Source organism: Hippocampus bargibanti, linkage group LG03, assembly GCF_051943395.1.
Source record: "Hippocampus bargibanti isolate YZ-2025 linkage group LG03, ASM5194339v1, whole genome shotgun sequence".
Lineage (NCBI taxonomy): Eukaryota > Metazoa > Chordata > Actinopteri > Syngnathiformes > Syngnathidae > Hippocampus > Hippocampus bargibanti.
The window spans coordinates 16,356,724-16,375,369 of record NC_142736.1 but is presented as its reverse complement, the minus strand read 5'-3'; the positions used below and the strand labels follow the sequence as shown (position 1 = coordinate 16,375,369).

General features: G+C 41.4%; 1 protein-coding gene across 8 annotated transcripts in view; it reads left to right on the top strand.

The window, feature by feature from the left end:
- The window catches only part of baz2ba (bromodomain adjacent to zinc finger domain, 2Ba), a 112,347-nt gene extending 94,166 nt beyond the window's left edge, over window positions 1–18,181 (top strand). For 7 of the 8 annotated variants that reach the window (XM_088992254.1, XM_088992253.1, XM_088992251.1 and 4 more), the window contains 15 exons: window positions 999–1,222; window positions 2,139–2,213; window positions 2,310–2,541; window positions 2,608–2,670; window positions 2,860–3,004; window positions 5,553–6,349; window positions 7,174–7,426; window positions 8,083–8,238; window positions 9,482–9,642; window positions 9,793–10,118; window positions 12,359–12,494; window positions 12,739–12,885; window positions 14,057–14,358; window positions 15,636–15,779; window positions 16,856–18,181. In XM_088992254.1, coding sequence (XP_088848380.1) covers window positions 999–1,222; window positions 2,139–2,213; window positions 2,310–2,541; window positions 2,608–2,670; window positions 2,860–3,004; window positions 5,553–6,349; window positions 7,174–7,426; window positions 8,083–8,238; window positions 9,482–9,642; window positions 9,793–10,118; window positions 12,359–12,494; window positions 12,739–12,885; window positions 14,057–14,358; window positions 15,636–15,779; window positions 16,856–17,012 — 3,318 coding nt within the window. In that variant the 3' untranslated portion in view covers window positions 17,013–18,181. The remainder of the gene's footprint in view (window positions 1–998; window positions 1,223–2,138; window positions 2,214–2,309; window positions 2,542–2,607; window positions 2,671–2,859; window positions 3,005–5,552; window positions 6,350–7,173; window positions 7,427–8,082; window positions 8,239–9,481; window positions 9,643–9,792; window positions 10,119–12,358; window positions 12,495–12,738; window positions 12,886–14,056; window positions 14,359–15,635; window positions 15,780–16,855) is intronic. The other variant, XM_088992252.1, reaches the window with a different exon arrangement.
- Window positions 18,182–18,646: the final 465 nt, after the last annotated feature.

Sequence of the window (18,646 nt, the reverse complement as noted above, 5' to 3'; positions counted from 1 at the left end):
TATATATATATATATCCCTACTGTTCAAACGTGGTGGAGCCGAACTCTGCTATGATAGGTCCCTGCTCTCAGGTTGGGGGGGGCAGAGGACTACTCCCTGCGGCTCCACTGATTGCTTCTATTGTCCTGACTGACGACTGGCCTGATTACTCTATTTGCCCTGGTATCACCTCATCAGCATAACTAATCCTATGTTGCCGAAGCACACTGTTGTACGAACGATCCAAATTGAACCTCACACCGGTTTAGTGAAGGATTTAGCGGTTTTATGAAAATAGCTTTTTTTACTCCCCTTTCAGACCATCTATGTTCTTTTGCAAATATTTTAACCTCATTGTTATCAAATGTGTGGTTGCTAGCTTTTAGGTGCATATGTACTGCCGACTGAGGCCCACTAGTATTATCCCTGCGATGTTGATCGTCTTTTTTTTGAGAATTTGTTTAGTCTCCCCAATGTATTGCTCTTTACAATTTTGACAAAAGGAAAGAATGGGGAATGAAACCAAAGATACAAAAAGGACAGGAGTAGCAGTACCTTACATTGCAGGAGTTTCTGAAGAACTACAAAGAGTCCTTTGTCAACACAAAATTTCGACTTATTTGAAACCAATAAACACTTTAAGGCAAAAATTAGTGCATCCAAAAGATAGGCTGCCAAATGAAAACGAAAGTAATGTAGTTTATTCAATACATAGTTAGAAAGAAAATTGTAATTGTATCATAGCAGAGTTCGGCACCGCTACGTCTGGACAGTAGGGATATATTTAGGCCCGAAACTACCAGTAAGACTTCAGTTCGCTGAAGAAGCATCTTGGATAAGAAGCGAAACGTCCGACACCTTCAAAGAAGTACAGATGACGGCTGAAGAAACCTTTTCATCGATGGACCACTCCTGTACGACTGAGAGCTTACACAGACGTATCCCCAAAATGTTGACACTCTGAGTCTGAATGAAACATACATATATATCATAATAAGATTTTCTACTTCTCTGCTAGACAAAGACCATGCTGGGGGACCATTTGACCAACGTTGGCATAAACAGGGATAATGTGTCAGAGGTGCTGCAGATGTACATGGGGGCCCATTGTGCCAACACCGATCTCGCCCCTCTGGCTCTCAGTCTGAAGACCAAGGCTTTCCAGGCCCACACCCCTTCCCAGAAAGCCTCCATCCTGGGATTCTTAGCAAACGAGCTGGCTTGCAGCAAAGTCGTTATCAGGTATTTGTTGCACCATAAGGTGAAATAAGAGAGCAACATAAAATGCACTATAACTTTTACTGAAGAATGTAATTTCACCCCACTCAACTGTTCTGTAGCTTTGTTTCATTGCCACTAAAATTACTCCAATTGGAAATCTCTGTTAACATGTAACCTCTTTTGATTACATGCGCTGTGACATTAAGTGTAACATGGACATATTGATGTAAGCATCATATCATCAAGAATGAATTCACTCGTATATTTTAGCCCAGTCGTTGTTATTGGTTTAACACTTGAGCTTGACAAAAACAAGTTACCAGCAGTTAAAAGCAACCTCTGGTCGGACATTTTCAAGTGCGTAAACGGTAACTATGCATTTACGTCTGGGAAGGGGATGCACAGACTGTAAGCAACCTTCCTGTGTCAACTACATTTTTTGCTTTGACAATACAATACAATACAATACAATACAATACAATACATGTTAGTTTATATAGCCCACCACCTTTGATAACTAATGGAAGTCAATTCGGATTTAGTCCCTTAATTCCATTTCAGGTGTTCAGGTGGAGTATTTTCTTTCTGTTTGGTTTATTCAGGTTTAATTTAGTAAGGTTCTTTGTAAACTCGACTAATGTTTCAGTTGTTTTTGCACAACTTGTTATTCTCCAATAAGAAGCTGAGAGGCAAATAAACATTTCCAGTGATGTCTCTCTCGTAAACCACTTAGAACACTATAAAATATGTGGCCATTTGTTGCAACAGAGATAGGGAGAATAACTGAAAGGTGGAAGAAGGAACATTTTGGGCTACTGGATGTTGCGTATTTCGCTCTTCCACTCCTTGATCGAACAAGCCGAATGAACTTTTTGTGAGTATTGTCTGTGTTGTATTCAAAATCAACCTATGATATCATTATCGCCATTTCTTTCAGTGAAATTGATAAGAACCTGGAGCAGATGGCAAACATGAGGAAAGACAAAATCATCATGGAGGGCAAGCTTAAGAAGTAAGTTAATAATAGTGTGCATATGTTGGTAGCTTTGACAATATAATGTTTAATAACTATAGACATGATAATGCCCAAACCATATTTTCCAATCAGATTGAGAACCATTTATGCCAAACGCACTGGAAAGAGGGAGGCCAGTGTCGGGGTGGAAGAGAACCAGTCTCTCGGTACGCCATCTTCGGCTGTCAAACGCAAGAGGAAACTTGGTGGTGACAGTGACGATGATGATGACGACGATGATGACAGTGACGATCCGGCTGATGATGATGAAGATGAGGATGAAGATGACTTGAAGAAGATTAAAAAAGTAGAAATATATGATGAGGTAAAAAAAATATGTGCACATTAGTATCTTCGGGGAAGAAATCTGAATGGTTTTCTGTTGTGTTAGGATGACGTTGACCAAGCCACTAGCGTGGAGGAGCTAGAAAAGCAGATAGAGAAGTTAGCTAAGGTATTGTTGCTTTTTATTTCCTGCCTTCTTTGTTAAATTTTTTTTAAAAAAAGTTTTGCAAATGGTTCTTTTTTGTGGCTTCTCTGGCATTCTCTGGCATTCTCTTATAATTTCCTGTTTACACAAAGCGAAGCAAATATTGAGGAATGTATGCCAAAAGAAAACATTGAATGCTCTGTTCGACTACAGCAACATCACCAGACGAGGAGAAAGCTGTTTGAAATATCCCACTCACTGCGCTCTATGATGTATGGCCAAGATCGTTACCGCCGTCGATACTGGGTACTTCCCCATTGTGGAGGGGTCTTCATTGAAGCCATGGAGAGCGGAGAAGGTAATTACAGGACACCGAGAGATAATGTTGGTATGATGGTACTTTTTGTGCACCGTTGTCAGGTTTTAATACAATTCTTGCTTCTTTATGGTCATTTTTCAACACCGACAAACATCATTTGTCATGAGTTTAGGTGCTGTGTTTTTCTTAGAATGTGTGAATGCATTTTTATGTTTTGTCAGTGGTGTAAAATATCATTCTTGTTTTACTCCGATTTGTACAGTGAGACCTCAACTTACGAACTTAATTGGTTCCCAGACAGAGTGTGTAAGGCGAAAAGTGTGTATCTCAAAAAAGAAATTCTCATAGGAAACCATTAAAATGGGAAGAATCCGTTCCCGGGTTTCCATAAAATGTATTTTTTTAACTAAATAAGCCTTAAAACTACACACAACATACCTTATTCTATGTATAATAAATGGGTTATTGTATTGTAATGAAAGAAATACACTGCATTGTATCATAAAGTCACAAAGAGAGGCACATTACATGAGGGCTGTGATTAAAGAAATAAACTGTGCTGTAAAAGTTTTATTTACCTTTTTGATGGTCGTTGATGGCTTATGGAAGGACAGTCACCTTCCATAAGGACTGTTGGTAACTTAACCTCTGGTGTGGCTTCTCTTCTTTTTTCTTTGGAGACTCATCATTTTTGTTGATTAAAAACCTCTTAATTGACACCTGTTGCTTTCTGACTTGTAAGGTCTTACTAAGCTGAGGCATCACATTATCGTTCATCATGTTGATGATTGTCATAGCCAGTCTTTTCTGGATGGAACTGTTCGGTAAAGCCTGCACATCGTTCCACTTTGCCAACTTTGCCTTCTCCTCCTCGCCCTCAGATGTTCTCGAACCATCTGTTACTGGCTTTAAAATCCTCAATAAGCACCAAACTTCCAGGTTGGCGCATGGCGATATCGGCGTGAATTAGCTGTGCTTTCTCGCATAAAATAGCTTTACTCACACTGTTGCCGGATAGCTGCTTTTCGTGAATCCAAATTAACAGAAGTTTTTCAACTTCTTCGATTGCCCGAGACCGTCGCTTTAAGAGCACGGAAACACCTTTTGCAACAGATGCACCTTTGATGGCTTCTCTGTTCCGGTGAATGGGAGCAATGGTTGACTTAGCATAGCTGTGCTCGGCCACTAAATCACACAAACGCACACCTCGTTCGTGTTTTTCAATTATCTCCTCAGCGACGGTGATTTTATTTTGGGCTGAACATGAGCCTGTGGTGTTTTTTTTTTTTCGGTCCCATCATAGTAAGATTATGAGCAAAAAGCTCCAAGTAGGCGATCGACGTGTGCATTCAAAGATAAGGGGTGTGGAAAGTAGCGCCGGCTGGAGCGCTGTTCGGTCGTGTGCTTCCGCCGAAGATCACTCCGCCAGCCGTGGTGGGTGTGTATTATGAAAATAGTGCTTATTATAAGGTTTAATTTTCATAAATCTGACGTTCTTAAGACGAAAAGTTTGTAAGATAAGGTGTTTGTAAGTTGAGGTCTCACTGTATTACATTTTTATTTTTTCTCATTACCCATGTTTTTTTCTGCTCCCCGATGCCCCACCAGTTATTTATAACTAAGATACCAAGCTGTACATGGAAACCAATAGGGATTGTATTTCACTTGAGATTATTTTACCATATTTAGTTACACCATGCCACAATGCATTCACAAAGCTCACTTCGAGTTTACAATGGATCACAGCAACAGCTACACCTAGCCCACATTTTGTCATTGGTGGTTGAGCAAAAGTCATAATTACTGTAAACAATTATGTATTAGGGGCGGCCCGGTAGTCGAGTGGTTAGCACACCGGCTGCACAGTGCAGAGGTCGCCGGTTCGCGTCCCGGTCCGGCCTCCCTGTGTGGAGCTTGCATGTTCTCCCCGGACCCGCGTGGGTTATCTCCGGGTCTTCCGGTTTCCTCCCACACTCCAAAAACATGCATGGCAGGCAGATTGACCACTCCAAATTGTCCCTAGGTGTGAGTGTGAGAGTGACTGTTGTATGTCTTTGTGCGCCCTGCGATTGGCTGGCAACCAATTCAGGGTGTCCCCCGCCTCGTGCCCGAAGACGGCTGAGATAGGCTCCAGCAACCCCCGCGACCCTAATGAGGAATAAGCGGTACGGAAAATGAGATGAGATGAGAATTATGTATTAGGATCTCCTTTTATTTTATTTATTTATTACCCCGGATAAGCGGCAGAAGATGGATGGATGGCAACCACCTGTCAATATATTATCAAACCTCTGAAGATGGAGGCCACTGATTCGCTGTGGCGACCCCTTGAAGGGAAAAGCCAAAAGAAAAAGAAGATCCTTCTTTTTCAATCAGTAAATGGCCAGTGATGTCCAAATAAAGACAAAGAAATTTGAATATTCCTGTTTTTTTCCAGTTCCCGAAAAAAAATGCAATCCTATAAATAAGAGGAAAAACAGTTTGTTTTGGCAACCACCATAGCAGACGAGAGTAATTGAAATTGAAAATGTACCAGACATTTTCAATTCCAAGACTTGTGATATTGTCTTATTTGATTTGCACGCAGCGCCGGAGGAACTAGAGGAGGAGCGACAGAGGCGGAGAAGAGCAGCAGAAGAAGTCAAGGTCAAAGATGAACCTCAGGAGATTGAACTGGAGAAGGATAAACCCGCCTCTCATTCTGGCCTCCCACAAGGCTTGCAACAACAGAAGGACGAGGAAGAAGAGAGTGAGCATGAAGAGCAAAATGACTCTCATACCACTTTGTACCAACAACAAGGTTATGTGTCTAAAATTTGCCAAGATGCTCCCAGAGAAACCGTGAAGACGGAGGACCAGCCGAACCCTCACGTTGGAGAGGACGGCAACCATATGTGTTCTCTTATAGGCACAACGACCGTGACGACATATTCCCCTTCTCACAACATGTCCGAGCTGGCAACGGCAAAAACTCCTGTGATAGTGGGTCATGACACTTCAAATATCCCAAGTCCAAACTGGACGTCCCTCTCCACCCGATGCCTGCCAGCCTTGCATGAAAGCCCGGGGAACACTCCTCCGGCCTCTTCCCCAACTCCATCCCAACAACTCTCCCTCCAACCCAGTGACCAGCTGCTTCGGGTTCTAACCGAGAGGAGCGGACACTGGTTCAGCCTTCTCCCTCGCAACCCCTGCGACCTTTCCTCCCTGACGACGGCTGCGCCCGGGGCACTTGATGCCGCTCCTCAGGCGTCCTCCACACCCAGCAAGTCCAGATCTCCTCCAGCGTCACCTGCGCTCCCTCTCACTCCCTCTGCGGCATCAGCCTCGGTCAGCCCGCATCACCCTGGCGGCCTCCTCACCTACCCGCTCTCAGCACTGCAGGTGAGGCCGCTGCATGAAAACGCATATACGTCAAGGGTAGGGTTACACAATTCCCTCTGGTATTTATAGGGATAAGTGTTAATTGACACAACCCTCATAAAAGGGAACGTAGTGTACCTGTAAAGTGAAAATAAATCATTAACTCATTCACTGCCAGACAATGTGCCAAAATGTGTCCACTCCAGTGCCAATGTTTTTTTTTGTCATTTTCACTCAAATTACAGGACCCACAGAATATTGGGTATTATGACTACATAACATTTCATACAGCGTTCGAAACCTTAGACTCTCTTATTTCATCAAAAGTTTAATTCCTAAGTTACATGGGTCTGAAGTTATCTGAGCTTGAAATGGGGTTGGCTGTACAAAATACAATCCACACATTGATTTATGTTGCGCTTTAACAACAGTTGAACACAATGAAAACCTCTGGAAACACTTTGAACTTAACTCTCAACTCAATTGTATTTATAGAGCACTTTCATCGCTGCATGAAAAGTGTTGTACATGGAGCAACACTCATACATACAACAAGAAAGCAATAAATCAGTGTCAAAGACGGTAGAAAGCACCAAATACGTAGTAAAACTAAGTAAAATGCACCTTTTAAAACTCAAATAGTAATTATGTTCCAAAATTACAGTAAGTTTTTTTAAGTAGGAAACTTCCCATGGTGTTCAAGTGAATAGATCAATAATTTGCAAGTGTGAATGTGAGAGTATTTAAACATATTTGAGGATAATCCTGATAAAAAAAAGAAGCATGACGGAACTTTGTTTCTGTGTGGCTGTAATCCACGGTCTTGTCTTTTGTCTTCTTTCTAGGCAAAGTCGGGCATTTCATTACTAGGAGTGTCTTTGGGCAGCTGGTCGAGTGGCATAAGTCCCAGCTTGCCTCTGTGCAGCAGCCCCAATCCAATGTTGGGTCATTGTGTTGAGGGCAACACGGCAGCAAGCGTGTCCAGTAAGAGTGAATCACCTCTACCTCGCATTGAGAAAAGTTCATCCATGCCCTCTCCTCCTACTGCAGAGATTCCAAAATCTCTTGACCACCACATACCCCGACCTATCCCAGAAGGTAAGATTCTGACCCTATCTGAGAAAAATATTAAGAGCCCCACCGACCTGTAAACTCTGATGGGATAAAACATTGGATGTTGGATAATGGAACATGTCAAGGCACAGGTCCAAGCCATTTTGTCCTGGAGAAGTCCACTCACGGGTTATCTCATGTCATAATTAAAAGTTCCATGTCATCCTATTAATGCAGTCTTACCTACAGCATATCATCTTGCTAGAGAGAAGCCCAGTAAGTGCAAATAATGACATTATTAGCCAATTTGCAGCGACTTAGGTCCCCTTCTCTGCATAATCGCATGATATCATAAATGGCTTTCGAATGTGAGATCCTACATAAAGCACAACAGATTACAGCAACCTGATCTGATTTGGATGAGGCATCTGAATGTGGTAAATTGGATTTGTCTCATGAACAATAATGAAAGAATTGATTTGGATAATTGTTTTAGTGCATAGCTACTGTGTGGCTTCTCATTTGGAGAAATCCTTGGAAAAAAACAAAGAATTATCCAGACGTTTCTGTATGGAAAAAATGCAGTTACACAAACAAGGGATGAGAGCCACATTTTCTGGACCGTCCGTATATTCTGATGAATGAAAATGTGATGCATAATGAACATGTTGTTACGCACAATTTGTGTTCATATCCTTTAGACATGTTGACTGGCTGGTGGCGTATCTCTGACATAGAGGAACTGCGCGCACTTGTCGTTGCTCTTCACAGTCGAGGTATCAGGGAGAAAGGCCTCCAGAGGCAGGTGCAAAAATATATTGAGATCATCCCTCAAGTCTGCATTAAACACAAGGATGGTAAGTGTGTCAAAACAGGACATTAAACAAAGGACAACTGTCAAACTTACAAATAAAACCGCACAGAATTAAAGGTTGTATAAGTGGGGCGTTGAGATACAAGTGACCTAAATTTTGTCTTGGGTGGGGAATGCACTTTGCAGTTGTGGAGGCTTTACTGCGTAAATTATCTTGTGTCAAACTAAACACTCAAAAATATTTTACACTGTGCTCAATTTTAATTTAGTACAGTACTTCAAAGACAAGTTCACACTATGTATTCAAACAATCACATCGGCTCGACTATGTGAATGCGTTCACTACGACGGTCAATAGCCTGCCATCTGCGTGTGTGAGAGAGGTCGCTCGACAAAAAAAGACAAAAGTCGCGCTATAAGACCTGGTACCTTAAAATCCGGTCTATCCCATGCCAAAACGCATTGCCAAGGTGATCGAGAACAAGGGAGGACACACTTTTTACTGAAATGTACATTGGAATTTTATTGTTCTCCGCAAAGCCGGTCTCCTCCCGGAAACGTGCCCGGCGGGCCCGTCAGTTTGGCCGCCGAACCACCGCCCTGGCGGTTTTGTACATTTCAGTAAAAAGTGTGTCCTCCCTTGTTCTCGATCACCTTGGCGATGCGTTTTGGCATGGGTTTGATCGGATTTTAACCAGGTACCAGGTCTTATAGCGCGACTTTTGTCTTTTTTTGTCGAGCGACCTTTCTCACGTGCGCAGACGGCAGGCTATTGACCGTCATTTCTCCATCGGGTTCGAGTCCGGTGAATCGCCGGGCCGATCCGTCGTGATGGCGTCGGTTCCGTCTTGTTGAAGAAGAACCGATTTATAAGACAAATGTGGTGTGGACGACTGTGGTGAAACGAATATTTGAACGTAAACTGTTGGTGCACACAACACAACAGTACACAGATCAAGTAACACTACTCACAGACATATCTTCTTTATCCTCTGTCAATATCGACAATTGATACTGTATTTACTGAAAGTCCAAGAGAATTTGAGTCTCCCGTACAAAATGTCCGTATGCTTTTCATACTGTCCCTGTGTGTTCAAGAATTGTGCATGCCTGAATCAGCATCATAATTGAAAGAGAAAGAGGGACAAAAACTGCAGAATGCTTTTTCATAATACTTAATGACGATGTGGCTTTTTTAAAGACAGTGCCATAAGAATAAATAGGAAGTTCATATCATGGAGATCGATGGTGTTGATCGATCGTTTCACATGACATCATACATCTAGTGGCCATGATCGAGCTGCGGGAGCTCGAGGAGAGCCAGGTCAGTGTGGAGTCAGTACGAGGCTGGTGTGTGGAGGAGCAGGCCATGGAAATGGACATTGCCGTGCTTCAGCAAGTGGAGGAACTGGAAAGGAAAGTTACTGCTGCCAGCCTGCAGGTCAAGGTATGTGGCGACCGAAAGGTCATGTTGCTATGTGAGTTAAAAAAAAATTAAAGTCGTTGTAGCACCAGCTCAACTATGAAAAAAGTGTGACTTGTGCTGGGACCAGGTACCTTAAGACTCAGTAGCGACCATCCTGATTTCCTCCTCCAGGGCTGGACCCATCCTGATCCTCAGTCGGAGCGGGAAGATCTGGTCTATTATGAGCACAAGCCCCCCACCAGATGGGGCCCCATGTCCTCATCGTCAAACGGAGGAGACAAGGATCATTCTGAGGAGAGGGGGGAGAAGGGCGGGGTGATACGTCACCCAGACAACCCTCTGGACATAGCAGTGACCCGTCTGGCCAATCTGGAGCGCAACATCGAGAGAAGGTACCTGAGGAGCCCCTTAGGTACCACCATTCAGATCAGGCTGGATAATGTGGGTACGGTCACTGTCCCTGCCCCCGCACCATCCGCTAGTGCTGACAGGGAAGGGTAGGTCATCTCTCCAACCGAAAGCACCCCCCGCTCTCATCTTCAGACCCTCTCCTCTGTCTCTGTGTGCTTTCCCTTACGACTCCAAGGTTTAGGGTATTGGATGAGGGGCTGTCTGGGGTTCCACCACTCCCACCTCTCACACGCGCTGAAGTGAAATGCTCTCATACCACGACTGAAATGCTCATAGACATTGACTCATTCGCTGCCATTTAAATTGCTGCCAATTGAATTGAAAAGTGTGACGTAGAGCGCCATTGCTGAATTTGTTTGGGTTTAGGTTTTTCTAGTGGGGGTTGCTGATAAAGTGCTGGTCAGACCTCCTGCAATTTTTTCCCTTCCACGAGGGGGCAGCATTTGCCTTTTGTCCATGTAAGCGCTTTGTTACAGCTTTAGCTGTTGTTAAGTGCAATATGAATCTATATGCATGTATTGTATTTTGTACAATCACCCCCATTTCAAGCTCAGATAACTCCAGACCCATATAAATTAGGAATTAACTATTTCTGATGAAAGAAGAGAGTTTAAGGTTTCTAATGCTGTATTGAATGTTTATGTAGTCTTAAAACTCAATATTCTGTGGGTCCTGCAATTTGAGTGAAAATGGGAAAAACCCTGGCACTGGAGTGGACACATTTTGCACATTGTCTGGCAGTGAATGAGCTACTGACATTTTTTGACACTTTTTCGCTCTTCACATGCTACAGAAATACTTTCATAAGCAGTACTGATACACTTGCACACATTGTTTCATTTTATTTTTGTTCTCGCATAATTCAAACACCTAACACGCACTACAGAAAGACTCACATATGCTCATGAAACAGTCATAGGCAACCTGCAGACTTTTTTTTCACGCACATTCCAAACAAAAATGCTCACACCCGCTGAAATTTCGCTTACTTCACTCGAGGCACTGAAAAGCTCAAAGGCTATCGCGCAAGGCACTGAAAAGCTCAAAGGCTATCGCGCACATTTTTTTTTCAAGCACACTGCCAGTCATGTGCAAAAGTGTGTCCACTCCAGTGCCAGGGTTTTTGTCATTGTCACTCGAATTCCAGGACCCACAGAATATTGAGTTTTCAGACTACTTAAACATTCAATGAAGCGTAAAAAACGTCGACTCTTCTTTTATCAGGAAAAAAGAGTTTATATCGAAATTATATGGGTCTGGAGTTATAAGAGCTTGAAATGTGAGTGGCTGTCCAAAATATAATGCAACACATACATATTGGTTTATATGGCGCTTAAACAACAGCTGAAGCTGAAACAAAGTGCTAACATGGGAAAAAAGGAAATGCTGTCCCCTTGCGGAAGGGAAAAAAAACATTTCCAGAGGCCATGGCCAGCACTTTATCGGCATCATATGTTCAATTCCCGAATAAATTCCAGAATGGCATTGAATGGGTTAAAATACTGATATTTTTTTAATCACTATCACCACTAAAGCGCTTGTATACACAATAAAGAAAACTCTCATACTCAGAATTTTTTGTTGCGCTCACAAACACGACTGCAGGAATCTCATATGTAACCACTCATACATAATACTCAAAGCTGTCATACACACAATTGAAACATTCTACCATGCACATAAATACAAATAGCCTTTACAGTATATACACATTCTAAATGGTAACATGCATGCTATTCAAATATTAAATTACACATTATCAATTGCACTTATATAACATTGTGAAATACTCATTTAAGTAGTCTGCATAATAGTGTTTCAATGCCGTGTATTGTAATGTTTTGTGTGAGAGGTAATCCCGTACAATGTCCTTGACGGCCCCTCGCATTCTTCTTGGATGCTTTCACGGCAGATTGTTGGTGGTGGCTTGTCAGTTTTTTCCCCCCTTCATTAATTTTGTGCATTTTTTTTCTCGAGGGGGAGTGGTATTTCCTGTGAAGGCATTGTGTGTTTTCCACAGTCATCTGCATGGTGTTTTGCATCAGTACTTTGGCTTTGGTCTACTACTCTCCCCGCATACACTTATGCAGGTTTTACCGATTCACTCTTTTCTGCATGAATGTCGCTTGATGTGAAAAAGTCAGTGTAACCTTGCCAATGTCGCACACCTCCTTAATGCTTGTCCAGCTGGTGCTCTGCTGTCGTGAACTGATATTCTGCAACCTTCTCGTTATATGCTCATACTTGGTATGCAAAGTACATGTGTGCTGTCTTGTGTGGCTTTTCTCATGACTTAATATCAGCAATACTTATTATCTGATAACAGTGGTGAAGAGGAAGTGGCCCATGGTATGAAAGTGTGGAGGAAGGCCCTGACTGAAGTGCGCAGTGCCGCCCAGCTGGCTATGTGTAACCAGCAGCTACAGAAGTCCATCGCTTGGGAGCGTTCCATCATGAAAGTGGTGAGAAGTACTTGCATTCGGTACTAAGTAGGAATACAAATACCAGAGAAAAATTTAGTTGTTTACTTTGCTTCTTGTTACCATTGGTGAGGAGCAGTTAAAGAATGAATACTGAATCAGAATCATCTTTAGTGTCATCATCAACAAGGACATGACAAATAATTACTGTACAATCATAATGTGCCAATAAAGAGTACAAACCGAGATGGAATGCGTGTTCTAAATGGATACACTTGTTGTTCAGTACTGTCAGATGTGCAGGAAGGGAGACAATGAGGATCTCCTGCTCCTGTGTGACGGCTGTGACAAAGGCTGCCACACTTACTGTCACAAACCCAAAATCACCAGCATCCCAGAGGGTGACTGGTACTGCCCGGCTTGCATAACTAAGGTATCATCAATCCTCCGCTATGCTGTCTTGCATTTTGTCCTCACTTGTAACACAATTTAGAACACCGGTGGAACGATTGTGACTTTTCAGTAATTTCCACTCTAAAGTGACACTTCAGCACTTAGTCCAGGCTGACGTGACCAACCTCAAGCTGGACACATATCACATTGAATCAGTTCACATAATTCTTCTTTATCAATGCTTGTGGCACACAGATTTCAACTGGCCAACAGTTATGCTTCACTGGTCACACGCTGTTGTCCAATTGTTATGCCAAGTCTGCAGAAAGGTCAAGCTGTATTGTAATGTACTACCAGTTTAAAGGACAACCGACACCATTTTTTGTTTCCGAACTGACATCAGAAAAACGTTTTATAGTATCTAAAATACCCAAAACCCGGAGGCTGATGTTTTTAGTCAAAAACAAAACACCAATAAAAATGACTTTAAAAAGTGTGCTAAATCTGCAAAACATTGAGCTGCGAATTGGGCATTTTCAGAAAGTCCCGCCCCCAGTTCGTGATGTCACGCCAAGACGTCTTGCATTGCTGGAGAATCAAAACAATGGCTTCAGATTCGGAGAAGATGCTTTCTTGTTACTCATCCAGTTATGAACATGATTCAAATAGTTCTGAAGAGGAAAGCATAAATGTTTGCAATCGATTAAAGAATTTCTTCCGGGTCATTTCAAGACCAGGAAATGCAGAAGATGGCGCCAGATTCCGTTGGAAATGGGCTGATTTTTCTACTGGGAATTTGTGTCAGCGAATATCAAATCGTTGTCTTGGTGCAACACACAACGATTCACCATCGCGTTATTTATGTTTTCCTTCTAATTTCGCCATCAACACGGATCAACACGAAGTTTTCAGACCAAACAAAGTACCGCAAAATGCATTGTGTGTCTTTTCTTGGTCAGGGGTGATCCTTGCGTGATGTGACGTCAGGACTCGTCACTAACTCAAAAACAAGACTTCCTGAATATTCAGCGCGAGTCTTAAAACGTAAAATATAGCTATATGGGGTATATGGGAAATCTTTGTAAAATACGCTGCGTGGACGTCATTTGAAGCAATTTTACAAACTGTACACAACTTGTCCGGAGGCGTCGGTTGTCCATTAAATCGGAGTGAATCTTCACGAATGTGTTACTTTTTACACACCATTCCAGGCAAGTGGGCCAACTCCCAAAAGCAAGAAACCATCGTGCAAACCAGTAGTATCCAGTGTTGCAGCAGGGAAGAAAGGCAGTGATGTCAAAAAGAATGGGAAGCATGCCGGAAATGGGGAAGTGTCTGAGGATGACCCAGCCAGTGCCAGCAGCACGCCAAAGAAAAGTTCAAAAGACAACAGCCGCAATAGGAAAAGTGAGGAGGGCTTAAATACTTCACCGGGACCAAATCAGGAAAGTCCCGTGTGTGTCAAAAGAGCAAAGACTGCCCGAGACAACAACAGGGACTTGGGCCTATGCAGGTATGGGCATTATTGCTATCTATCTGAGTTACTTCCGGGCTTGAGTGAATGCTGGCGCGTGTGGCTGCCGCTGCTTACCCACAGAAAAACTGATCCTGTGACTCTAAGGTGACCTTGAGAGTTTTGAAAGGCGCTTAGAAATGAAATGTATTATTATTAATAATAATATTACTACTCAAGTCTTCATTCATGTCTCTTTGAATTACCTCTTGGGCGATTTTTCTCCACTATGGACAAAAGTCTTTGGATATGTCAATTTTATTTCTGTTTATCACTTTTGCTGCAGTTTTTAGCTGACATCACTTCTTTAACGTTACAAACTCTTGTGTTAGAGAACGTTTGTAGCTCATTGGCACCATGTTGTCGAAACCTACATTACATTCAGTGGCGGGCCATGAATTTCATCGCTCGGCCTTCAGTAGTGCTATGTATGAATCAATCTAGACTGAAAAAAAGTGTGGTGTGATTTACTACAAGTCCACGAGAGGGTACCATTAGCTGGGAAATAACTGACCGACCTTTATTAATGATGTCCATTTTTTCTTAAAAAGTCAATCTTGAAAATGTCTTCGACAGTAACTCTCCAACCAAATCAATTTCTTCTCCTCCTCCAGCCATTGTGGATTGACAAAACTGCTATTAAATCAACACAATATATTTGCTCGCTACGATACAGTGTGCTAGCTCTGGCCAGTATGCTCTCGTCACGAGGGGCTTGTGATCAGAGCAGTTTTTGCAAACTATGATTGGCCAGTGACTAGATTTCTGACCCTGGTAACAAATGATGGCTGAAATGTGATTGGTTAAATGCTTAAATACATACATCTGGAAGCAGGGGAAAAGTAATGAAAGGGAGCTGAAAGACAATTTGGAATTATTTAATAAGAATTGATGGACAACATATAAAACATCAGTCCGTGATTCAGATATTTCTCGGCCAGCAGAAAAGGCTTTGCAGGCCTCGGCGGTACGCCACTGATTAAATGATTGGTTATCAATAATAATAATAATAATAATCCATTTCATTTCCAAGCGCCTTTCAAAACTCTCAAGGTCACTTTACAGTCACAGATATCTGCTTGAATTTCCATAAATACAGCCAAAAGGTTTATAGTATTATTATTATTATTATTATTATTATTATTATTATTATTATTATTATTTGTGGGAGTTTATTTAGTTCATGAAATTGGAGTGAGCATTGAGCGCACAGAGTCAATGGAAACTATGACAGCATAAAAATATAAAATGCTTGTAACAAATTGTGTGTTGACCAGGATTCTCCTTGCTGAGCTGGAGAGACATCAGGACGCCTGGCCTTTTCTCACACCTGTTAACCTTAAGTCAGTCCCCGGCTATAAAAAGGTCATCAAAAAGCCCATGGATTTTTCAACCATACGTGAGAAGCTCGTGAGCAGCCAGTGAGTTCCACCGCTGCTTAACACAATTGTTTTCCTGTGTGTGTATGCATTATTCAATGTGATCCTATGAATGTGTTAACTTATTTCTCAGCCGTTTTGTACCACAAGTCGTTTTTTTTTATTCTGCCCATTTTTTTGTCATTCCACTCCTTTCACATTTTTCAGCCGATTCAAGCAAATAATATATACAGTACTGTATTACAAAATTAAGGACATTCCTGCCTAGACAATATTTCTTGCATTTTTATTGTAACGCGCAGAATTGGATTTTCCATGAGAAAAATTCAAATGAAAGAAGTTCAAAAGGAGTTTCCTTTTGCAAGAAGTGATTTGCCACATTACCAGATTTTCATTTTTCTGCACATTCACCAAACGAATACACACATTTTGACCCATTGACCCCAGAGGCTCCAATAGAAATAAGGTGCTGTAATGTAATTAAAAGAGAGTTTACATATATGCCTCCTATATTTTTGACGGATTCGAAGCATTCCAACTTCAAAATGTTGAACTCATTCAGGAAATCTCAGGAACGATTTATCACATTTCTACCAGTTTTCAAAAAAATGTTCTATACATTTAGTATTACCTCCTATATTTAGTATATCAAGCCCCAGTCTAAATTTCTATCTTCTTATTTTCCTTTCGGCTTTTCCCTTCAAGGGGTCGCCACAGCAAATCAGTGTCCTCCATCTTTAGAGGTTTGATCCGCATGTTTGTTTTGGCCAAGCTTTTACGTCGGATGCCCTTCCTGACACAACCCTCTGTATTTATCCGGGCTTCGGACCGGCACAAGAAGACATATGTCCCTCTGTGGCTACAGAACAAGTAACTCGCTCAGTAAAAGGCTCCCAAACACAAAATGGAATCGTCACAGCAACATTCAAAAAAGCATGGGGCATCTCTTTCCTTACATTACATCACAAACAGAACTTCAGCCCTTTAACTAAATGTCCATAATCCCAATAGTTCCAAATTTTAGCATCAGCTGTTGTGCATTAAATAGAAATTGAAATCTCAAATTTGTTCTGTATTTTACCCCTGCTTCATATTGTTTTGTGATTGTTTGTTTGTAGATATCAAAACCTGGAGACTTTCATCATTGACGTCAATTTAGTGTTTGACAACTGCGAAAAGTTCAACGAGGACAATTCCGACATCGGTCGAGCCGGTCATAACATGAGGAAATTTTTTGAGAAGCGCTGGACTGAGCTTCTGAAACAAACAAACTAAGAGTCAAAGAAAGACAACAGCAACACTCTCCTCATCCTCATTGAACACATTCTACTTTTCATATCGGGGCAGCAGGTTTTAATGTCATTCTTGGGGAACGATGTGGCTTTGCCAGCAGGAGCGATCGATGCCACCTAGAAATCCCAGTCATTACATAAACTGGGCTGGATTACTTAGAACAGGGATCCAAAACCCCAAAGACTCCAAGAGAAATGGGGTACTGTTGTGCAATACCAGTCCCTGTGTCGGAACACTGCACTGAATGAATCCTCACTGATGTGTCTGCGCTAGAATACTACCTGTAAATAAATGTTTTTGTTATTTAATCGTATTATAGTGAATGTATTTAATTTTGTAATAATTATTTATGAATCAAAGGTCCACTTCATTTTCTATGAAAAGGAAGACTCGGTGTAACCACTTTTGAATTAAAAAAGGAATGTGTCTGTGTTCTCATATCCTCACCCAAATATCAAACAAAGCCAAGAAAAAAAAAAGTTGTTTACACTGTTCAGTGCTTTGGGTGTCAGAGGACTGTCTTCATTTGTTGAAACTGCATTAATTAATTCACAGGAACAGCAGAGAGGGACAATTGAATTGGTGATTCATTTGTATATACTGTTTATTAATGTCAATATTTTGTCTTGTTTGAAACGATGTGTACAAATGGTTTAAGAATATTAAGATATTGTTTATGCCTTAGAATGATTGTAGCATTCTATTTTAGTGAACGTGATGAAAAACATGATAAATATTGTTTTTACAGTATATACATATCCTCTGCAAACACTGTGGTATCCTTAATCTTGGTAGTGCCTACCCTTCCAACAGGGGCATGTAGGGGATGTTAATTGTTCTTTGTTTTTATGACATGTCTTTTTTTATTTTAAATATGATTTCAATCCAACAAGGCCTCCAAAGTTGGACAATGACACAGACATCATTCCTCACCGTAGAAAGAGAACAAGGAACAAGCATTGAGCAATGCTTCCGTGACGCATTTCCTCATTGTCTGCCAGAGGACCTAAAGGCCATTTGTAACCACCGTGTTGAACCTTGCTGTGTGTTGTGGCCTGATGGAGGCAGCTAGATTTTTTTGTACCAAGTCAAAAAGTACTTGAAGTTACTTTATTTAAGATAATGTGGAATAAAAGTATCATTCTTTTGTAGGAGCTTTATTTTTCACTAGTGTGTGGCACGGACCTATTAAAAGGATGTTTTTCAATGTAAAACCCTCGAACTGGTTTTATTTGAATAATACTCTGCTCATAACCCATCTCTCCATGAACTGTGTGAATCAGTGGATTGTTCTTTTACACTAAAAATTTGTATTATGAATCGACATTTTAAAATGACTGGGATCAGCAAAGATTCTCTTATTGGTGCCCAAACCTAATAAGCCATAAGGATTTTATCATAGTAAAATGAATTCCCTCACCCAAATGAAATCATACAAAACCCTTCAATCAGCTGTAAAATAATCCCACAAGTCTAAATTGAACATGCATTTGTACCTTAATTGTCAAGTGATGCTCATGATCGCTTAAACACTCGTGTGCCTTTGATGAGTGGGAAAAGGTTTAATGACCTTCCAATTCTGTTACTATTATACCTTAAGATGGAACTCTAGGCCT